Raw genomic sequence first — 21,816 nt, 5'->3', positions numbered from 1 at the left:
ATAGCATTGTGTTTATAGAATGCAGGCATGGTAATAATACTCATGTATTGGCTTAGATCCTTTATGATGATGGGAAGATGTTTGTTGAAGTGGATGGCCGAGCTACTCAGAAACTCATCACTAACTTGAAGCCAGAGACTTCTTACTCCTTTGTGCTGACAAATCGGGGGAACAGTGCTGGAGGTCTCCAGCACAGAGTGACAGCAAATACTGCTCCAGATGTATTGCGCACCAAGCCCATGTTCATTGGAAAGACCAACTCTGATGGAATGATAACTGTGAAACTACCAGAAGTTCCAGCGAATGATAAAATAAAGTGAGTTCCATTGTTATAGAATGAGAGAGTATCAGATAACCAAAGTGAATCATCCCAAGTCAAGGTGGGGATAGAACAGCATTGCATGGCAGTTAGTACAGATTGTACAAAAACATTCATAAATCTCCCTATGCTAACTATTAGCTAGATTAGCAAAAAATCCTTGATGATACTGGGACTCAAGGCTAGTATGCTGGAAGAGTTGTTCGCTATTCAGGTAACAACAGATCTCTTTCCTTAAGACAACAGGGCTGCATTGTATTTAAATTAGAGATGTGAATCGTGTCCTCGATCGTCTTAACGATCAATTTCGGCTGGGAGGGGGAGGGAATCGTATTGTTGCCGTTTGGGTGTGTAAACTATCGTGAAAATCGTTAAAATCGTGAGCCGACACACTAAAACCCCCTAAAACCCACCCCCGACCCTTTAAATTAAATCCCCCACCCTCCCGAACCCCCCCCCCAAATGCTTTAAATAACCTGGGGATCCAGCGGTGGTCCAGAACGGCGGCGGTCCAGAACGGCCCCCTCAATTGAATCCTGTTGTCTTCAGCCGGCGCCATTTTACAAAATGGCCGCCGCAAAATGGCGGCGGCCATAGACAAAAACGATTCGACGCAGGAGGTCGTTCCGGACCCCTGCTGGACTTTTGGCAAGTCTTGTGGGGGTCAGGAGGCCCCCCAAGCTGGCCAAAAGTTCCTGGGAGTCCAGCGGGGTTCAGGAAGCGATTTCTTGCCGCGAATCGTTTTCCGTATGGAAAATGGCGCCGGCAGGAGATAGACTGCAGGAGGTCATTCAGCGGCGGTCCGGAACCCCCGCTGAACGACCTCCTGCAGTTGATCTCCTGCCGGCGCCATTTTCCGTACGGAAAATGATTTGCGGCAAGAAATCGCTTCCTGAACCCCGCTGGACTCCCAGGAACTTTTGGCCAGCTTGGGGGGGCCTCCTGACCCCCACAAGACTTGCCAAAAGTCCAGCGGGGGTCCGGAACGACCTCCTGCGTCGAATCGTTTTTGTCTATGGCCGCCGCCATTTTGCGGCGGCCATTTTGCAAAATGGCGCCAGCTGAAGACAACAGGATTCAATTGAGGGGGCCGTTCCGGACCGCCGCCGTTCTGGACCACCGCTGGATCCCCAGGTTATTTAAAGCATTGGGGGGGGGGGGTTCGGGAGGGTGGGGGATTTAATTTAAAGGGTCGGGGGTGGGTTTTAGGGGGTTTTAGTGTGCCGGTTTTCCTGCCCTCCCCCTTATCGTTAAAAAATCGTAAATCGGGGGAATTGGTATTGTATCGTGGCCCTAACGATTTTTGATGATTTAAAATATATCGGACGATATTTTAAATCGTCAAAAAACGATTCACATCCCTAATTTAAATCAATATTTATTGGAAAGGGAAACTAAAATGATCAACAGATGGGAATATATATTTGCAATAATAATCACAGCAGGATCAGCTGAAAAGTAAGCTAGAAACATATTACTTGGGGAAAAAGCTATTAAACGTGTGCACACAAACACACACATTAGTAAGGCCCTCTCAGATGTGGTATTACAACTGCAGAGATGTTAGTAATAGGCAAACTCCTATTACAGTCATTAGATTTAATTAACCATTTGACCAGGTAAGAAGGAAATTGGAATTAACAAACACTAGCCAATGCCTATGGGTAAAGAAAAGGACATTTGTGCTGTACTCTCTAAGAAGTTATCAGATTTATCAAAGACTAGTTAATTGTAGATATTGTTGTGTGCCCACTTAAAGCAACAGAGTTATCGTTAAAGAGCTGACAACTTATTGCCATGAGGGGTTAGATTGAGAGAGTTGCTCAGAAAACAAGACGTATGGTTCTATCAGTAAAGTGTTATTGCCCTGGTTCCAACTGTTCTTGCTTGTTTGTATGGTGCCCATGTGTGATGGGAAGGAAATGGACAGGAAAAGGAGCAGGTTGTTTAATATTGTGGAGGGAGATGGGGGGTGTGTGGAGAATGCAACCTGACTATTTTTTTAGGTGGATTATTTTTTTACAACAGATTTTGTAAAGTGCAGTTCCCTTTATATAATGGGCTGAGTAACACAGGGTATGGAAGGTTGTAAAGATAGCGCATATATTCAAGGAGCAAAAAAAACCCCCAAAAAAACCCTCTAAAAACCAGCTACACCTTACTGATATCAGTAGTAGTATAGAAGGCAGTAGGAATGTGAATCGTTTTTTGACGATTTAAAATATCGTCCAATATATTTTAAATCGTCAAAAATCATTAGAGGCGATATGCAATAGGAATTCCCCCGATTTATCGTCAAAAATCGTAAATCGGGGGAAGGGGGAGGGGAAGGGGAGGACGGGAAAACCGGCACACTAAAACAACCCTAAAACCCACCCTGACCCTTTAAAATAAATCCCCCACCCTCCCGAACCCCCCCAAAATGTCTTAAATTACCTGGGGTCCTGTGGGGGGGTCCCGGTGTGATCTTCCACTCTCGGGCCACAGGTGCGTTAATAGAAATGGCGCCGGCACCATTTTGGTTCCTGTCCCCCGATGTCACGAGCGCAGGAGATCGCTCCTGGACCCCCGCTGGACCCCCAGGGACTTTTGGCCAGCTTGGGGGGGCCTCCTGACCCCCACAAGACTTGCCAAAAGTCCAGCAGGGGTCCGGAAGCGACCTCCTGCACTCGAATTGTATTGCCGTATTGCAAAATGGCCGGCACCAGAATAAAATCACAAAACATTTACATAGACATGTTTTAATGGGTTTAATGGGACCCAGCCAGCATGGATTTACCCAAGGGAAGTCTATTCTCACAAAGCTCCTACATATTTTTGAAGGGGTGAATAAACATGTGGACAAAGGTGAACCAGTAGATATGGAGTATTTGATTTTTCAGAAGGCTTCTAAGAAAGCTAAAAAGTCATGGGATAGGAGGCAATGTCTTTTTGTGGATTATAAACTGTTTAAAAGACAGGAAACAGAGAGTAGGATTAAATGATCTGTTTTCACAGTTGAAAAAGGTAAACCATGGTGTGCCTCAGGAATCTTTACTTAGACCATGGTAGGAGCACTGGATGGCCGGCGCCATCTTTAAAGATGGCGCCGGCCATCTTTACTTATCAGCCCCTATTGTATAGTATATTGTGTAGTATAATAGGGGCTGATGAGTAAAGATGGCCGGCACCATCTTTAAAGATGGCGCCGGCCATCCAGTGCTCCTACCATGTGACAGGGGCCGGCCAATGGCACGGATACCCTGTCACATGGTAAGGGCAAAGGGGCATCGGCGCCATTTTGTTTAGAACAGCTGATGCCTGGGAACGGGAAATCTCTCCCCGAGGCCCCCCTGGATCTCTCCCCTCCCTGAGGCCCCCCTGGATCTCTCCTCAAGGCCCCCCTGGACCACCAGGTAATTTTAAAAGGTTTTGGGGGGGGGGTCGGGAGGGTGGGGTCGATTCAAAGGGTCGGGTGGGTTTTTTTTTTTTAGCTGCGCGGGCCTCCCTAAAAAAAAGGGTCGGAAGGGTGGGGGAGGCTAAGGGGGGGGTCGATTTAAAGGGTCGGGTGGGTTTTTTTTTTATCGGGCCATCGGCGCCATTTTAATTAGTGGCAGCCAAAATGGCGCCGATGGCCCGAGAGCGGGAGATCGCGCCGGGACCCCCCCCCCCACTGGACCACCAGGTAATTTAACATTTTGGGGGGGTTCGGAAGGGTGGGGGAGGGTAAGGAATTGGTTTTAAAGGGTCGGGGTGGGTTTAGGGGTTGTTTTGGTGTGCCGGTTTTCCCGCCCTCCCCCAAATAATTCCCGTGCCCTATTTAACGATACAATATAAATGCCCCTGACGATAAATCGGGGGCATTTGTATTGTATCGTGCACTCTAACGATTTAGGACGATTTTAAAATTATTTGACGATAATTTTAATCGTTCAAAAACGATTCACAAGGGAAGCCTTCCTGGTGAGAGAGATCTGTCAGAGGACGAGGGGGACCGTACCAGAGAGTCGCTGAACCTGCCTCCCAAACACGACGTCATCAACAGCTGACGAGGCTGTGCTATAAAAAAATCAGCACAGCGGCGGAGAATTGGAAGCCTTCCTGGTGAGAGAGATCTGTGAGAGGACGAAGGGGACCATACCGGAGAGTCGCTGAACCCGCCTCCCAAACCCGACGTCATCAACAGCTGACAAGGCTGTGCTATAAAAAGATCAGCACAGCGGCGCACAGCCACCGGCACGCCGAAGCCGCGCGCCAAAGGGGCACGCCCCTGGAGGAAAATTTGAGGAGAGCTCCATATGGGGAAGAAAAGGAAGATAAAACCAATAAAGTCTACCCCAGCCTCTAAGGAGATGAAAGGCCCTATGGATAGTCATATAATCCGTAGAGGGAATCAGCAAACTGGAGAGACTGCTCAGGAATGATCTTTCTCTTCTGGGATGAGCGCAAGTCCTGTCCAGGACCAAAGACCCGTCAAGGACCATAGTAATGGGGTGGTAAGTAATCTTAATACCACCGCTGTTGCTGAAATGCCAATTTCAGCAGAGGGAGGCACCAGAGAATTGGAGCCTTTGCCTTGTGCTGGAATAATGGAAGGGGAAGCTGAATTGTCAGACCCGGAGAACATCTCCTTGGCAGATATATGGAAGGCTGCAATGAAAATGGAAAAGAGACTTTCTCAGTCCATGACTCAATCCACTGTTTTTACAGCTGAGATTAAGGGAAAGGTGGACGACCATGGGAAGAGGATAGAGCAATTGGAAACTGTAGACAAGATGATGAGTAATCAAATTACCTCTTTACAAGCGAGTGGGAATGCATTTATTAAGGACTCTTTAATGATATATAGAAATCTTGAAATGTTGGAAAATAATATCCGAAGTAAGAACTTAAGGTTCTTAAACTTTCCATATACAAGATTGTTGTCACCACAAGAGTTATTTAAAAAATATACTAAAGAAGTGTTGGGTATAAGTAGTGATTTATTGATTGTTACGCTTGGGCTCCGGTCAGGAGGCGTGAACACCACCCAGCAGGGTGGCTCCAGGTGGAGAGAGACAGGAAGCTAGAAACAGTGTCTGGTACCAGGCTGGGTCAAGGCAGGCAGCAATAAGCAGTGTCTAGTTCAGGCTGGGTCAGAGCAGGCGGCAAGGAGCAGAGTCTAAGTTCAGGCTGGGTCAGGGCAGGCAGCAATGAGCAGAGTCTAAGTTCAGGCTGGGTCAGGGCAGGCGGCAATGAGCAGAGTCTAAGTTCAGGCTGGGTCAGGGCAGGCGGCAATGAGCAGAGTCTAAGTTCAGGCTGGGTCAGGGCACAGTAAGCAGGGCAAGGCAGGTCAGAAGGCCCGTAGGCCACACACACACAGAAGGCCCGTAGGCCACACACCATAAGCGGGGCAAGGCAGGTCAGAAGGCCCGTAGGCCACACACCATAAGCGGGGCAAGGCAGGTCAGAAGGCCCGTAGGCTCCACACACACACACAGAAGGCCCGTAGGCCACACACCATAAGCGGGGCAAGGCAGGTCAGAAGGCCCGTAGGCTCCACACACACAGACAGAAGGCCCGTAGGCCACACACCATAAGCAGAGCAGGGCAGGTCAGAAGGCCCGTAGGCCACACACACACAGAAGGCCCGTAGGCCATACACCATAAGTAGAGCAGGCAGGTCAGAAGGCCCGTAGGCCAGGTGAGAACAGCGAGGAAGGAGGCCCGAAGGCCGCGCAAGGCAAGGCAAGGAAAGGCCCGAAGGCCGCGCAAGGCTAGAGCAGGGAGCCCAGGTGAGCTCGATGCCGAAGCACCGAGGCAACTGTCAGGCAGGGTTATAAGGACACACCCAGAGCACAGAGTGGACAGATAAGATGGACTGGGCCTGTCCGGAAAGCCAGCACTAGAGGGACCCCTGGTGGTGAGGCGGTTGCACTGCAGCCAAAACTGTAACATTGATATCGAATATCTATTATATATCTAGTTATAAGAGAGATGGGAAAGTAAATGATGGTGAGTTGGATGAAATAATTGATAAAAGCCCCAATTTGACATCCTTTTTAGAAGCATCTGGGGATGATATAACAACTAGAGCAACCTTAATAGTAGTTTTTGGGTTAGAAATTGAAAAGAATCTTGTTCTACAGAAATATTTTAGGAATAAAAATGTCTTATTCTGTGGTAAAACTGTCCAAGTGTTCCCTGATGTCTCTAGACCTACCCAGGTGAGGAGGAAGCACTTTTTGGCAATGCGAGGAAGAGTCTTAGCCATTGGGGCTACATTCTTCCTCAAATTCCCATGTAAATGCATTATTTTCCATCAAAAAACCAAATTTGTTTTTCTACAACCCGACCACCTGGAGGTATTTCTTTTAGATAAGGAGGGATCCTGGGGTTCATGAACAGCCTACATGACGGGTTAATTAATTGGTCAAATAAGGATCTACTCAAATGTTCTATAATTAGACGTAATACCTTTATTATTTCTTTATGTGGCTTCCCAGATAACGTGGACTAAAAATTGGGGATAACATATAATTTTTTACTCTTTGTATTTTTTTCTTTTGCAAATTGATATGTAACCCTTAATTTCCTGATTTCTTTCATTGTAAATGTTATGAAACTCAATAAACTATAAATAATAATTAAAAAAAAATGATTCACATCCCTAGTAGGTTATGATCAGACAAGGTTGGAGTCTAGGTAGAGGTCAGGGTTGTCAGAGATCGGCAACGTAGTGGCAGAAGCCTGGATCAACAACAGGAGGTCAGTCTGAGGGAGGATGACTGGGAGGCAAAGCATTGCAGGATAGGGAAGCAAGGCTGGGCAGCACAGGAACAAAGAGAGACAAGACCGAAACAGGATAAATCGCACAGGCAGGAACAAGTTAAATAATGCAAACAGGAACAAGGTAAAACTAGGGTTAAACTGGAGCAGGAGTGCATGTCAGGGTCTAGACAGGCTTGATAGGCCACTAAGAGGCCAAGACAAGGAAAGGCTAGGCTATTCTCAGACCTAAACAGGGGACAGGAGAGCCTCTGAGAGGCTCCCAGGAGCAGAAGGGCATTGGGAGGCCCACAGGGAACCAGATTTACAGACAGGCAAGGAACATAGGAATAAATAGAATAAAACAAGAAGGCCTAAACAGGCCACATTGGAACATGGTCAACGCAAAAATATACAGACTGGCTAGGCTGCCGTGAGACCACTGGAGGAAGGGCCACCAAGAATCCCAAAGAAAGCAGAATGGACACATCCAGGCCCAAACAGGTCAACACAAGGACAGGACAGGAACACAAGAACAGGTCAAGGTATAAACAGACACAGACGAACAGGAACTAATGGCAAAACAAAGTATATACTAGACAAGACAAGCAACAGACAAGAAAGGCCATGGGGAGGCCCAGACGGGAGCAACAGAATGAATAGAGACAAGTCAGTTCCAGACAAGAAGGCCCAAACAGACCATACAGGGAACAAAGCAAAGCAAGAACGCCTCTAAGGACAGATGGAAACAAAGGAAGGCAGGATAGCTACCAAAGACACACAGAAACAAGGCAAGAAGACTGTTACGGCTACACAGTAACAAGAACAAGTGCAAGATTGGCCAGAGCAAAGAGCTGAGATGACTCAATGATGAGGCATGAGGAATCTATGAGAGAGGTTCTAACAGGGCTGACCTTGCTGCATCATGCAGGCTTCAAGGCAGTGGCTGGAATAGTGCAGAGCATGTTCCAGTGAGGGCCACTACAGGCAGGGTGGCTGCCTTGCAGCCAAAATTATGACATAAATGGACTAAAAAAAATTAAATTGCAGACCTATTAATAGTAATTTGTAACCTATCATTAAAATCGTCTATTGTACCTGAAGATTGGAGAGTGGCCAATGTGATGCCAATTTTTTAAAAGGGCTTCAAGTGGATCTAGGAACATACGATTTCTGTTACTGGTTCAGACAATGGTCCATAAGGCCCAGTATTTTGTTTTTAGCAATGGCCAATCCAAGTCACTAGTATCTGGTAGGATCCCAATTAGTTGATAGATTCCAAGCTGCTTATCACACAGATTTTCCCAAGTCCTTAATAATGGTTTATGGACTTTTCTTCCAGGAACTTGTCTAAACATTTTTTAAACCCAGTTACAATAACTCCAACTCCAATCACTGAAGCTGTGTCAAAAGTCTCTGCTGTAGGGATCAGGACATGCAGACTTGTTTGGTTGTGGGCATCAGATCTCCACCTAGAGCGCAGGAAGGCTTGCTGATATGCCGTGCATTGAATAGAATATCTTCAGATATAGAGTCAAGGATGTGGTGGCATAGATTCATGATCAGTGAGTGATGCTCCAGAAGCTCTCCACAGCCACTCCAGATCTGGTGTCCTAATCCAGGAGGTACCTAAAGCCAGGGAAGAGGAGACACTTCTTCTGCTCAAGTGGGCATTATCCTCTGTCTCCCTTGGTCCCAATCACAGCAGGCTTCTCTTGCCTATTCAAGGCAACAAAGAGCCCCTAAGTCCCAGACAGGTAACCCAGTCAATGCCTGGGATGGGGATTTTACTGGATCACAGAGAGCATGGCCAGGATTCCAGTACTCATCAGCAGAATTTCCTGATCAGAGGAAGGCTGGGATTTTAAGTAAACCACTGGCCCAGTATAACCTTGGATGTGTGGGCTTCAGCATCATCAGAAGAAGGGACAAATTGAAACCTATTGGGAATCCTGCCAAATCAGCCCTCAGGCCTGTCTTGGGGCAGTCACCACATCAGGAAGTGCTTTTTCAGAAGCTCTCCTTCTTGCTGGGAAAAGTGGTCAAGCCTGTTCCACCAAGGCAGCTTGGTGAGATTCTACTCCAAGTATTTCCTGAATCCAAAGAAAAGAGAAAGGTTCAAGATAGTTTTCCTGGATACCTTGACTGGCTATGCTCTCATGATCTAAAGGATGTCTACAGTCAATAGAGATTTTTCTGTGTCACAGGAAATATTTCAGATTTGTTGTTAGAATCCATCATGTTCAGCATCATATTCTGCTTTTTGGGTTAATGTCAGCCTTACACATCTTCACAAAATGCCTTGCCATGGTGGAGGTGCACCTATGCAAGCTGAGGATGCATGTTTCCTTATCTGTTCAAGAGAATGTCTTGGGCATGAGCCGAGGAATTGATATACATGACCATCCAGGTGCTGGAATTACTAGAGTTTGTCATCGACTAACCAAAGTCTCCTCAGCCCATCACCTCAATTGAAGTTTATTGGAGCTCTGCTAGACATGTCGCAGGCAAAAGCCTGCAGCATAGGACTGCCACTTTGATGACCATAACGGAGGAGATCCAGATGAGTCAGTAGAAATCAGCCTGGGACATTAAGATTGTTGGGCCTCATGGCATCAACAGTGCATGTAACTCCATGGGTCATCTTTACATGAAAAGAGTCCAATGGACTCTGCACATCTCAGTGGCTGCAGGCCACTCATGATCTATGGGAGAGTGTCTAGATCTCTCAACTGCTCAGGGACTCTCTGTCCTGGTGGCAGGACAATTTCAATCTGGTCCAAGGATTCCCCATCCAAATTTCTCCATTCCAAATTGTTCTCCTGATGGATTCGTCCAACCTGGGTTTGGGAGCTGATATACATGGTCTCTTGGTTCCCCAGGAAAAGTTACAACAGATCCAGATAGAAAAGCAAGTAGTGATGTGCTTTATCAGCAAGCAGGGATGTATGGCTCATACCTTCTGTATCAGGAGGCTGTCCAACTGTGGGGCTGGGCCATCTCTCAGGGAATGGTTCTCAGGGCCAATTACCTGGCCGATGTGGAGAAAGTTTTGATGGACAGACTGATTTGGCCCTTTTAGCCACATGAGTGGTCCTTGGATCAGGCGGTCACGAGCCAGATCTTCTGCCACTAGGGGACACCAGTGGTGATTTATTTGCATCTTCTTGTAATAGGAAGCATCCACTCTTCTGCTGCATACAAACTTGCCTCAGATGTTTTTGTCCCACAGTGGGGCAAGGTACATATAATTTCCTTTTCCACTAGTGACAAAGACCTTGTTGAAACTTAAGGAAGACAGGAGAAAATGATCATCATAGCCTCCTTTTGGCTGAGACAGGTCTGGTTGCCATTTATGCAGGAGATGTCAGTCTGGCAACCGATCAGACTGAGGTTTTCCCTGGCTCTCTTCATTATGAATCAGGGCAAGCTTCGCCATTTCAATTTCCGGTCCCTGACACTCACTGTTTGAGTGTCGAGAGCTTGATTCTGAAATCCCTTGCTTTTTCTGAGAATGTCTCTTGTGTTCTTTTAGGTTCAAGGAATGATTCCATTTGGAAGTCCTATGGACTGGTATAGAGGAGGTTTGCCTTGTGGTTTGGGCAAAATGGCCTAGATCCTTTTTCTTACTCCACACTAAAATTGATAGATTATCTTCTACATTTATCTGATGCTGGTCTCAAGGCCAACTCAGGGTTCAGTTTAGTGCAATTGGCGCATATCATCATTATATAGATGATAAGCCCATCTCTGTACAGCCATTTGTTGTACAATTCATGTGGAGTTTGCCTTACTTGAAGCCTCCCCATTGATCTCTGGCTATGTCTTGGAACCTCAACATGATTTTGTCTCAGCTGATGAAAACTCTTTGAGCCACTGCACTCCTGTGATCTGAAGTACCTGACCTGGAAGGTTGTATTTTTGGTAGCGGTCACTATGACATGCAGGGTCAGTGAGCTTAAAGCTGTAGTAACAACTACCTTTCACAAATTCTTTTTCATGAAACTTGGTCCTGCACACCTGTCCTAACTGCTTGCCTAAGGTGGTGTTGGAATTCCAATTTAACCAGTCTATTGTCCTTCCAGCATTCTTTCCTAGGCCACATGCTCATCAAGGTGAACAAGCACTGCACAAGTTGGACTGCAAGTGTACCTAGCATTTTGTTTCTTTTGATGCCAACAGGCTGGGGATTTCAGTTGCCAAACAGACTATTTCTAATTAGCTGGCAGATCTCATGTCTTTCTGTTATGCCCAGATGGAGTTGAAGCTGGTGGGCCATGTCAAGGCTCATTCTGTCCAAGCCATGGCAGTATCTTTGACTCATCTGCCATCAGTCCCAATTGAGGAGATCCGCAAGGCAGCAATGTGGCGTTCTCTCCATTTATTCACATCTCATTCATGTCTGGATAGGGATGGCTAATACAACAGTAAGTTTGGCAAATCTGTCCTTCGGCATTTGTTTGAGGTGCGGAACCTAACTCCTTCCCACCTAGGGCCCATTGTTTTAGTTCCAGGTTGTCCCTGATAGGAGGAGAATAGAATACAAAAAAGGCTTTTTGCTAATAGACACTGTTCTTGTAACCGTTGGCATTATTTGGTTGTTACTCCTTTTTTCATTGGGTACAGCCTGTAGCTAGGGATTACCCATATGTGAGGACTGCAGTCCTGCTTGTCCTCTGAGAAAGCAGAGTTGTTTACCTGTAACAGGTGGACAGTAGGATGTCAGTCCTCATGAAAACCACCCAACTCCCCGTGGAGTTGAATTTTCCAACTTTATTTTTCATTATTTGCTAAAAAGACTAAAGGGATCTCTTATGCATGTGTGGTATAATGGCATGCCATGAGCTTGTGCAATAGGCTCAGTTAAAGTTCTGGAAACTTTTACATAGTTTTTCACTGCCAGGCTTCATCGGATGATGACACCTATTTGTGAAGACTGACATCCTGCTATCCTTGAAGAACAGCTGTTACAGGAAAGCAATTCTGTTTTTTCTTTGTTTACCTCTTATGGACTGTCATTGGTGCCAGCCTATGCCACACTATTTTCTTTAACTATTAGGGAATTCCAGATGAATGGAATTGGAAAAAACACTTCAGGAAAAATTTGCAAAAAATGTTCTGTTTGGAGTGGTATCTATCCGCTTTTAAAGAGACAGTTCAGCAATAACCACAGCTGCATTGACAATCCTTAGTTACTGAACAAGCAAGTGCATTGAATCTCTACCTACTGTTCATGGTCACATGTCTCTTACCTCCCCGAGGTCCTTCTTATTCATACCCCATTCTTACACACTCACAGTTATATCCTATCAGGATCTACCCTGTACCCATGCACTATGGTAATGTATTCTGACCCATCATTCATGTTCACATGCCACCAGTATTCTCTGTAAGCTGTGAACATATGAATATACACAGGAAAAATAGCATGCACAAGAAAAGGACAATAGAATGATATTTCAAACAATGTTGCATTGCACATGAAAACTTTTTTGTGCACACAGCCAACAAAATATTAGACAGAGCATAGCACACCACCAGCCCCAAGAAAATACTGAAAGGACACCAACTATCAACAAGACAAAAAGATTTATGGAGGCTTATTGGTGTGAGAAGGATGCTGGAGCTCTTGGGTGGGATGGGAGTGAGATTCTCCTTTCCCCTTCTGTGAGGCTGATGCCTCCTCTTACTGTTGCTTTTATAGGTGGAGCATGAACATGTCCAGGTGAGCCTGAAAATTATTTTAAACAAGTAGGAAAAATATGCAGAGGTATGACTTCAGGAATGCTTTCAAACATAACTTGTGGAAGAGTACGAAGGAGGGAGGTTATAGTGAATGTGTGTTTTGGTGGAATTGAGAGAATGGGCTGCGTAGGAGATATTTGTTTGTGTATGAGTGTGGATATGTATTTTTGTGGATGAGATGTGTTTATGGTAGGTAAGTTTGGTGGTAAGTGGTGTGTGTATTATTATTATGTTTTAAATTTGATTCACACTTGATCAAATTAATGTTCCGGGTATCGTATAGTATTTTAAGAACACAAGAATTGCCATACTGGCTCAGACAAAAGGTCCATCAAGCCCAGTATTCTGTTTCTAGGAGTGACCAATCCTGGTCACAAGTACCTGGCAGGATCCCAAAAGGTTGATAGATTCCATGCTGCATATCACAGGGATAAGCAGTGGATTTTCCTAAGTCCGTCTTAATAATGGTTTATGTGTTGCAGTTTGATGCTGCTGGAGAGGGTAGTGGACCCTTGGGACGACCTACGTAGGGAGACAGGGTAGGTCGGGGGGGCGGAGCCACAAGCTGGAAGGGTACACCCAGGAACCAGGGACCCCCCAGGAGGAGCCTGTAGGGTCCCGGGTCCTAGGAGCTGTTTGGGAATGTCCAGAAGGCTGTGGTGAAGCGTAGGCCGGGACCAGGGCAGGCAGAGTGATAGAAAGTTCAAGGTACCTGGAGAACTGAGGGCCAGCTGTGCAGAGCCGAGGGCCGGCTGAAGGCAGGGCAGCGGGCAGCAGCGGAGTCTGTAGCAAACCGGAGACGGAGGCAGGCTGTGGGCTGAAGCAGAGTCAGAAGCAGGCTGCAGGCGGAAGCGGAGTCAGAGGCAGGCTGCAGGCTGAAGCGGAGACAGAAGCAAACCGTAGTCAGAGGCAGGCTGCAGGCTGAAGCGGAGTCAGAAGCAAACCGGAGTCAGAGGCAGGCTGCAGGCTGAAGCGGAGTCAGAAGCAAACCGGAGTCAGAGGCAGGCAGCAGGCTGAAGCGGAGTCAGAAGCAAACCGGAGTCAGAGGCAGGCAGCAGGCTGAAGCGGAGTCAGAAGCAAACCGGAGTCAGAGGCAGGCAGCAGGCTGAAGCGGAGTCAGAAGCAAACCGGAGTCAGAGGCAGGCAGCAGGCTGAAGCGGAGTCAGAAGCAAACCGGAGTCAGAAGCAGGCAGTGTGGAGATCAACAGGAACGCAACTGGAAGCAACTAAGAAGTAGTGAACCTTGAGAGAGAGTCTGAACGCCGGTTATATCGGGAATCGGCCGTGACGTCAGCTGCAAGGGCGGGGCCGGGCTTCCGGGAGCTGGGCGCTCAAGATGGACGTCCTCTCGCGTGCGCGAGACCGGAGTAAAGCAGGCCCGTAATGGCGGCCGCCACGTGGAGTGAGAGAGGCCCCCGGGTCCCGGAGCGGGCGGAATCTGGCGACTACTGAAGCGGAGGTAGGCGGGCCTGAGCCCTATCAGGAGGGAAGCGGTCGGGACCGCAACATTATGGACTTTTCTTCCAGGAGCCTGTCCAAACCTTTTTTTTTTAAATTCTTTATTTATAAATTTCACATTGCATTCATCAAGATAGACTTGAAAAGAGAAAGCATTTGAGCCAAAATATAAAAAAAAAGGAAACAAATGCATTCCAGGGAAATTAACAATCTGCTCTTAGATCAAGTCCACCACATATTGAGTGATCAAAAGACACTATCCAAGAAGAATAATAATATAAGCAATACAAAGCAGCTGTCTCCCAGGGTTATATATATACAGAGCACAATCAAGATCAAGGCTGATCTGGCACAGAGGAAGGGGATGAAAAAGAGTCAGAATGTACACATTTATCACTTAAAAAAAAAGAAAGTTGGTTGGGATAAAAAAATGACATAGAAAATGTCCTTATATTTAATTCATATATATATTAACACTTGCTATATTAGGAATTCTCATAAGGTAACCAAGTCAACCTTCATACAATACCAATGTATTGGTTATCGTGCTGATAAGCCCCCACCAATTGAAAGGCTTTGTAATCATTAGGTGACTTGATAATATTGTGTAGTTGTATAGAATTCTTCCAAAGAAGCTATCCATGTGTCACACTTATCTTGATTTAAATCCACTGTCATAGATTAATACAGCCACCGACATCGCAATATTCAGAGCATGTAAACCCCTTCTTCAAGGACTCGGCATTAATGTTGATGGTCGATAGGTGGACAGTCTGCACAATATAGAGATGAGAGCATCCTTTAAATGTTGCATCCACAATTAAATTATATGGCTATTGTGAAATGGAAGAGACACATACTTACGCTGTTGAAGTGCCAGAAGCGGAACGGCATCCGTCTACTGACAACACGGCTTTGGCAGTGCAATTGGCTATCGCTCGTGCTGAAAACAACATTTGAATTAGAAGGTCTCACATAAATACTCTAACATGAGAGAGCGCGGTATTTTTGAAAAACATCAGTACTTACAATTTGAGGTACCGACGGCTACCAGTGCGAGAGAGGTTCAAAACCTTGTACTGGCACGAAAACGCTGAGGTGAGCGCCATTTTTAAAGGGATCCCTCCGGCGGTCAAATTTGACAACTGGAAGTGATGTAATATGGCGTCTCTGGCTGGGGAAGCCATCCACTAAAATAGACCAAGGAATATATGATCTGTATTGTACAAATGGAAAGTCTCATATCAAAGAGAACCATTCAATTTTATCGATGGTTCTAAAGATTGAAGCCGGTAGATCCATGCATGCTCTTTATAATTTTAAGTGGAGGCTCTGTTACCTCCTCTCCATGAAGCGGGGACATGTAATAGCCCATTGCAAGTTCTCAAAAGTGTGTGCTTTATCGATGCAGTGCCGAACTATAGGTGCCTTAACATCTTTATTATTAATGTGGCACTTATGCTCAGTGAGGCATGTCCTGATTTTGTGTTTAGTGCACCCTATATAAATTTTGGGACACGGACACTGAAGTACATAAACTACGTGGTCAGTGTTACAATTGACATCATGGGACCGTCTCACTCTGTAGCCAGTGAGAGGATGTTGCCAAACCATGCCTGGCTGGGCTTGAGAACAAAAAGTGCATTTGCCACATACCGATTGTCCTGTCCCAATATTAGCTTTAGGATCTGACGGTACTGTTCTTACAACATGTTGTTTTATATTGAGTCCTCTGGAATAAGCAAATATAGGTAGTTCTTGAAACACGGAGTGGGGACTAAGAACATGCCAATACTTAAGTAATATTTGTCTTATCTGTTGTGTGAGTTGAGAGTGCTGTAGCACGCAAATCAGATTAGGTGTGATGGGTTTTTGTCTGTATTGTAATAAGGATTCTCTGTCAGAGAATGTAGTGTTCCCCAATGGCTCTCCTACTGGCAGTGAAAAGTCCTGGAGGACATGTGCATTCATGGGTCCTATCAGCAATGGAGCAAATGGAGCTGCAGGGAAGGCTCCAAATATTGCTTTCCTTTTCTGACCCATAAGTGGAGAAAATAAACAGGTAATATAAGCACCGCAGGGAACAGGTGCTCAACAACCTAGCTGCCATCTTAGGTCCCCTTTTTTAAACCCAGCTACACTAACAGCTTTTACCACATCCTCCAGCAACAAATTCCAGAGTTTAAATGTGCATCGAGTAAAAAAATGTTTTCTCCTATTTGTCTTAATATATTACTTAGTAACTTTGCATTTACCCATTCCACTCCACTCATTATTTTATAGATCTCTATCTGTCATATCTCTCTTCAGCCATCTCTTCTCGAAGTTGAAGAGCCATGACCTCTTTAGTCATCCGTCATAGGGGAATCTTCCATGCACGTTATCTTTTTGGTCACCCTTCTCTGTATCTTTTCCATTCTTGCTATCTTTTTTTTTTCCAGGATTCACAATAATATAAAACAGTAATGCACAAAAAACATATAGATGTCTATATTCAGCAGTGTGCTGAACGGACAATTTATCTGACTAAAGTTAGCAGTGGAGCACTGTTAATTAGGAACACCACTGAATTTAGCCATTTGAAGTCCTTTCCAGAATGGCCAAACTTATCCGATAAGTTAGCCAGCTGAATAATGGAGTTAGCCAGTTAAATTATCCAGCAAACTTAATTATGCCCCAGAATACTTTTGGAATGCTTCTAACTTATCTAGCAAAATAGTTTGCCATATAAGTCAGAAGTATTCAGCATGGTGGGAAATTTAAAATCAACTGGGGGATTTAGCCAAACAAACCATTTCAATATTGACCTCGCATTGCGCAATACAGAAAATCTGCTACTTGCTGTTAGCATCCTAGATACTGAAGATAACAAGTTCAATAGAGAAGATCCAAGCACATTGGTTGGGGAAGATGAATGTAATGTGGGTGTCTGTAAGGAGAGTGTAGGAAAGGGACTGTATATGTCTGAGGTCTGTGTGTTTGAGTGGACAGGGGTTGTGAAATGGGTGTGTGTGTGTTTTGAGGTGGGTATGGCTGTGCAGCTAGTGACTATAGTTTAGGGAGCAGAGTGGGTATTTGTGGGGAGTGTTGTGTATATGCGGAATATATGTAAAGGACATTGTGTGCATGGGATTGTGAATTCTCAGGGTATGATGTTTGCATACTAATACTGGTATATAAAAGCATTAATTAAATAAATAAATAAATAAATAAATGAGTGTGTCTATATTTGGGGAGAAGTAAATGGGCATCTGTAGGTGCATATGGGGGTTATAGAAGTGAGAGTTTTGCTGAGTTTAAGGGAGTAATGTGTGGCAGGGTTGTGTGTATAAGGGCGTTGTGGGGAGGATGGGGATTTGTTTGGTATGTGTGTTTGTGTCTGGTGGGGGCTAAATTGTGAAGCTGTGTCAGTTATTTCCTTATTAGAGAGGAAAGGTATGGGTGTCCTGGGGGTAGTGTGTGCACGTGCATGTGAATGTATATATGGAGTGCTGTGAGTGGAGTGGGGTAGGGGGTATGTTGTGTGTGTCTGTGTTTGTTTGAAGCGTGGATGGGATGTGTCGGAGTATGTATTTGTATATAGGGTGCATAAATGTGAGCATCACTTTTCCAAAGGTGTCCTTCAGAGTTCTGCACTTCCTGCTGCTCCTTTCAACTCTGTTGATTACCATCAATCCTTGTGCTTTTGTATAAACTTTATGCAGACAACATCCAGTTTTTCTTTCCAGTAAAATCATCCTGGTCTGCTACTGCTAATTTCCCAACATTGGGGCGGATTGTAAAAGCCCTGTGCACGTAAATCCTTCCGGATTTACGCGCGCAGGGCACTCGCACTCCGGCGCGCGTAAAGCCCCGGGACGCGCGTAAGTCGCAGGGATTTCTAAAAGGGGCGTGTTGGGGGCGTGTCAGGGGCGTGGCCGGATCAACGCGGCGTTTCGGGGGCGGCGACGCGGGCATGGTTTCGGCCCGGGGGTGTTCCGGGGGCGTGGCCGCGCCCTCCGGACCAGCCCCCGGGACCAGAACATGGAGCGGGGCTGCCGGCTGGCGCGCGCAAAGTTACGCCTGCTGAAAGCAGGCGTAACTTTGCCGACAAAGGTGGGGAGGGGTTTAGATAGGGCTGGGGGGGTGGGTTAGGTAGGGGAAGGGAGGGGAAGGTGGGGGGAGGGGCGAAGGAAAGTTCCCTCCGAGGCCGCACCGAAATTGGAGCGGCCTCGGAGGGAACAGGCAGTGTGCGCTGGGCTCGGCGCGCGCAGGTTGCACAAATGTGCACCCCCTTGCGCACGCCGACCCCGGATTTTATAAGATACGCGCGGCTACGCGCGTATCTTATAAAATCCAGCGTACTTTTGTTCGCGCCTGGTGCGCGAACAAAAGTACGCGATCGCGCAATTTTTTTAAATCTACGCCATTATGTCTATCATCAATAAAAAGTTGGCTATCACACAATAGACTTGCTCTTTATCACCAAAACCCTCCCCCCAGAAATTCTCATTCTTAGAATTTAAGGTTCCTAACACCCTATCTTTTCCAATTAAAGTTTCCAATAAAGTACGTAACCTTGGATTTATCTTAGATAAGCATCTCTCCCTGAAACCACACATTTCCACTGTCACACAAAATTTCTTTGCAAAGCTAAAACTGCTCAGACACCTGAAATCATGCCTAAATACTCCTGATTGCAGGACCGTACTTCAGTCTTTTGTTTTTCTCTTCGCTAGTATGCTGTAACTCCCTATACTCTGGCCTACCACAGTGCTCCATTAGAGCCTCGCAAGTCATCTAAAATTCTGCCGCTCATCTACTAACTGGCACCAAGCTCTATGAATACATCATTATTCAGTCTGCACTGGCTTCCTGTTACATGGAGCATCCAATATAAATTAGATTCAGTTATTTATTTATTTATTATTTTATTTATTTATTTATTTATTTGTTTGTTTATTTATTTATTTAAAAGCTCTTCTATACCGTCGTTAATTTAGATAACCGTCACAACGGTTTACAGCAAGGCACGATAATGAATAAAGTTATCCATATCTTGTTAGTTACACTCAAAATGTATACACCCAGCCGCTCCCTCTGGTTATCCAGCCAGCAACTCTTGGAGATTCCTTTCTACAAGTTTGCCAGACTTGACTCAACAAGGGAAAGAGCCTTTTCTATTTCCAGCCCCTCTGTATGGAACTTATTGCCTGTGAAATTACGCACTCTTGAAGATTCTAAAGAATTCAGAAAGGCTTTTAAGACTTACCTTTTCAACATCTAGTTGAAGGATTTAATCCAAGGCCAGGCAGCCCAATAAATAACTTTACATCCTTTATCCAGTGCACTAGTGAGACCTTGAATAAAGGCTTTTTGTAATTGTCCTTCACCAAGATTGCTCTCCTGCTCATTGTTCTGTATAATTTGTTTTATTGTTTTAATATTTTATTGTGCTTGTTCAATTGTACCCCACCCCAAACTTTGGAGGGAGTGGGGTGTGAGTAATTTTAAGTAAATAAATGAATAAAATAAATGCGTGTGCCAAAGGTCTGTTTGTAGATAAGAGTGGGTGTCTGTGTGTATGAATGTGTGGGGGATGTATGTGGAAAGATCTGTTTGTAGATAAGAGTGGGTGTCAGTGTGTATGAATGTGTGGGGGATGTATATGTGGTGGGGGTGTGAGCATATGGGAGTTGGGGTGATTTGTGTGTGATGGAATATGGATATGTGCCTGTAGAAGGGTGTAGGTTGCATGTGAGTTTGGGGGAGGGTTAGGGTGTGTGGTGAGCATTATGAGGGGTGGAGGTATGGGAAATTTGGGACTTGAAAGTGGGAGTGACAGCTTTGAAGGCACCTTTTGGAGACATCCGTTACCAGTTGCTTCGGGTATTTTCTCTCTGTCTGCTTGCGTTGCTCTGGGGTAAAGCTCTGGCGGAAGGGGAAGGGGCGGAGGGGCATTTGGAATGGAGCAGTGGTCAGTGTTCTATCAGTTTCCCATAAAAAGCAATTAGGATTATCACGCAAGATGTGCCATGTTGGGACACTCCAAATTAAGAACATAAGAAATTGCCATGCTGGGTCAGACCATCAAGCCCAGCATCCTGTTTCCAACAGAGGCCAAACCAGGCCACAAGATCCTGGCAATTACCCAAACACTAAAAAGATCCCATGCTACTGATGCAATTAATAGCAGTGGCTATTCCCTAAGTAAACTTGATTAATAGCAGTTAATGGACTTCTCGTCCAGGAACTTATCCAAACCATTTCTGAACCCAGCTACACTAACTGCACTAACCACCTCCTCTGGCAACAAATTCCAGAGCTTTATTGTGCATTGAGTGAAAAAGAATTTTCTCCGATTAGTTTTAAATGTGCCCCATGCTAACTTCATGGAATGCCCCCTAGTCCTTCTATTACCGAAAGTATAAATAACTGATTCACATCTACTCATTCAAGACCTCTCATGATCTTAAAGACCTCTATCATATGCCCCCCTCAGCCATCTCTTCTCCAAGCTGAACAGCCCTAACCTCTTCAGCCTTTCCTCATAGGGAAGCTGTTCCATCCCCTTTATCATTTTGTTTGCCCTTCTCTGTACTTTCTCCATCGCAACTATATCTTTTTTGAGATGCGGTGACCAGAATTGTACACAGTATTCAAGGTGCGGTCTCACCATGGAGTGATATAGAGGCATTATGACATTTTATGTTCTATTAACCATTCCCTTCCTAATAATTCCTAACATTCTGTTTTCTTTTTTGACTGCCGCAGTACACTGAGCCGACAATTTTAAAGTATTATCCACTATGATGCCCAGATCTTTTTCCTGGGTGGTAGTTCCTAATATGGAACCTAACACCGTGTAACTACAACAAGGGTTATTTTTCCCTATGTGCAACACCTTACACATGTCCACATTAAATTTCATCTGCCATTTGGATGCCCAATCTTCCAGTCTTGCAAGGTCCTCCTGTAATGTATCACAATCCGCTTGTGATTTAACTAATCTGAATAATTTTGTATCATCCGCAAATTTGATAATCTCACTCATCATGTTCCTTTCCAGATCCTTTATATATATATTGAAAAGCACCGGTCCAAGTATAAATCCCTGTTTACCCTTTTCCGCTGAGAATATTGACCATTTAATCCTACTCTCTGTTTCCTGTCTTTTAACCAGTTTGCAATCCACGAAATGACATCGCCTCCTATCCCATGACTTTTTAGTTTTCTTAGAAGCCTCTCATGAGGGACTTTATCAAACGCCTATGATCGTGGCCATTCCCTATTATTTGTTCCACCACATGATTTTATAAACCTCTGTCATATCCTTTCTCAGTCATCTCCAAGCTGAAGAGCCCTAACCTTTTCATCTTTACTTCATAAGGAAGCCGATCCATTCCTTTTATCAATTTTCTTGCCTTACTTTAGAATCGGCTTTTTTCATATCCTCACCATCATGACAATCAATAGTATACTTTGTGGATAGTCTGCTCCGAATCATGCGCTCCTGGCAATGGTTGGCTTTATGATCTAGCTTAAAATCTGTTTTGTCTCCTTCATAATTGTTGATGTCAGCACAGCAG

The 21,816-nt window shown here is 45.2% G+C and overlaps 1 protein-coding gene across 10 annotated transcripts in view; it reads left to right on the top strand.

Moving 5' to 3' along the window:
• The window catches only part of PTPRD (protein tyrosine phosphatase receptor type D), a 1,482,181-nt gene that overhangs the window by 1,016,097 nt on the left and 444,268 nt on the right, over positions 1-21,816 (top strand). For all 10 annotated transcript variants that reach the window (XM_029605256.1, XM_029605331.1, XM_029605320.1 and 7 more), the window contains one exon: positions 57-316. In XM_029605256.1, coding sequence (XP_029461116.1) covers positions 57-316 — 260 coding nt within the window. The remainder of the gene's footprint in view (positions 1-56; positions 317-21,816) is intronic.

This window comes from Rhinatrema bivittatum, chromosome 1 (assembly GCF_901001135.1).
Source record: "Rhinatrema bivittatum chromosome 1, aRhiBiv1.1, whole genome shotgun sequence".
Taxonomy (NCBI): Eukaryota; Metazoa; Chordata; class Amphibia; order Gymnophiona; family Rhinatrematidae; genus Rhinatrema; species Rhinatrema bivittatum.
This window is presented reverse-complemented; position numbering and strand designations above follow the sequence as displayed.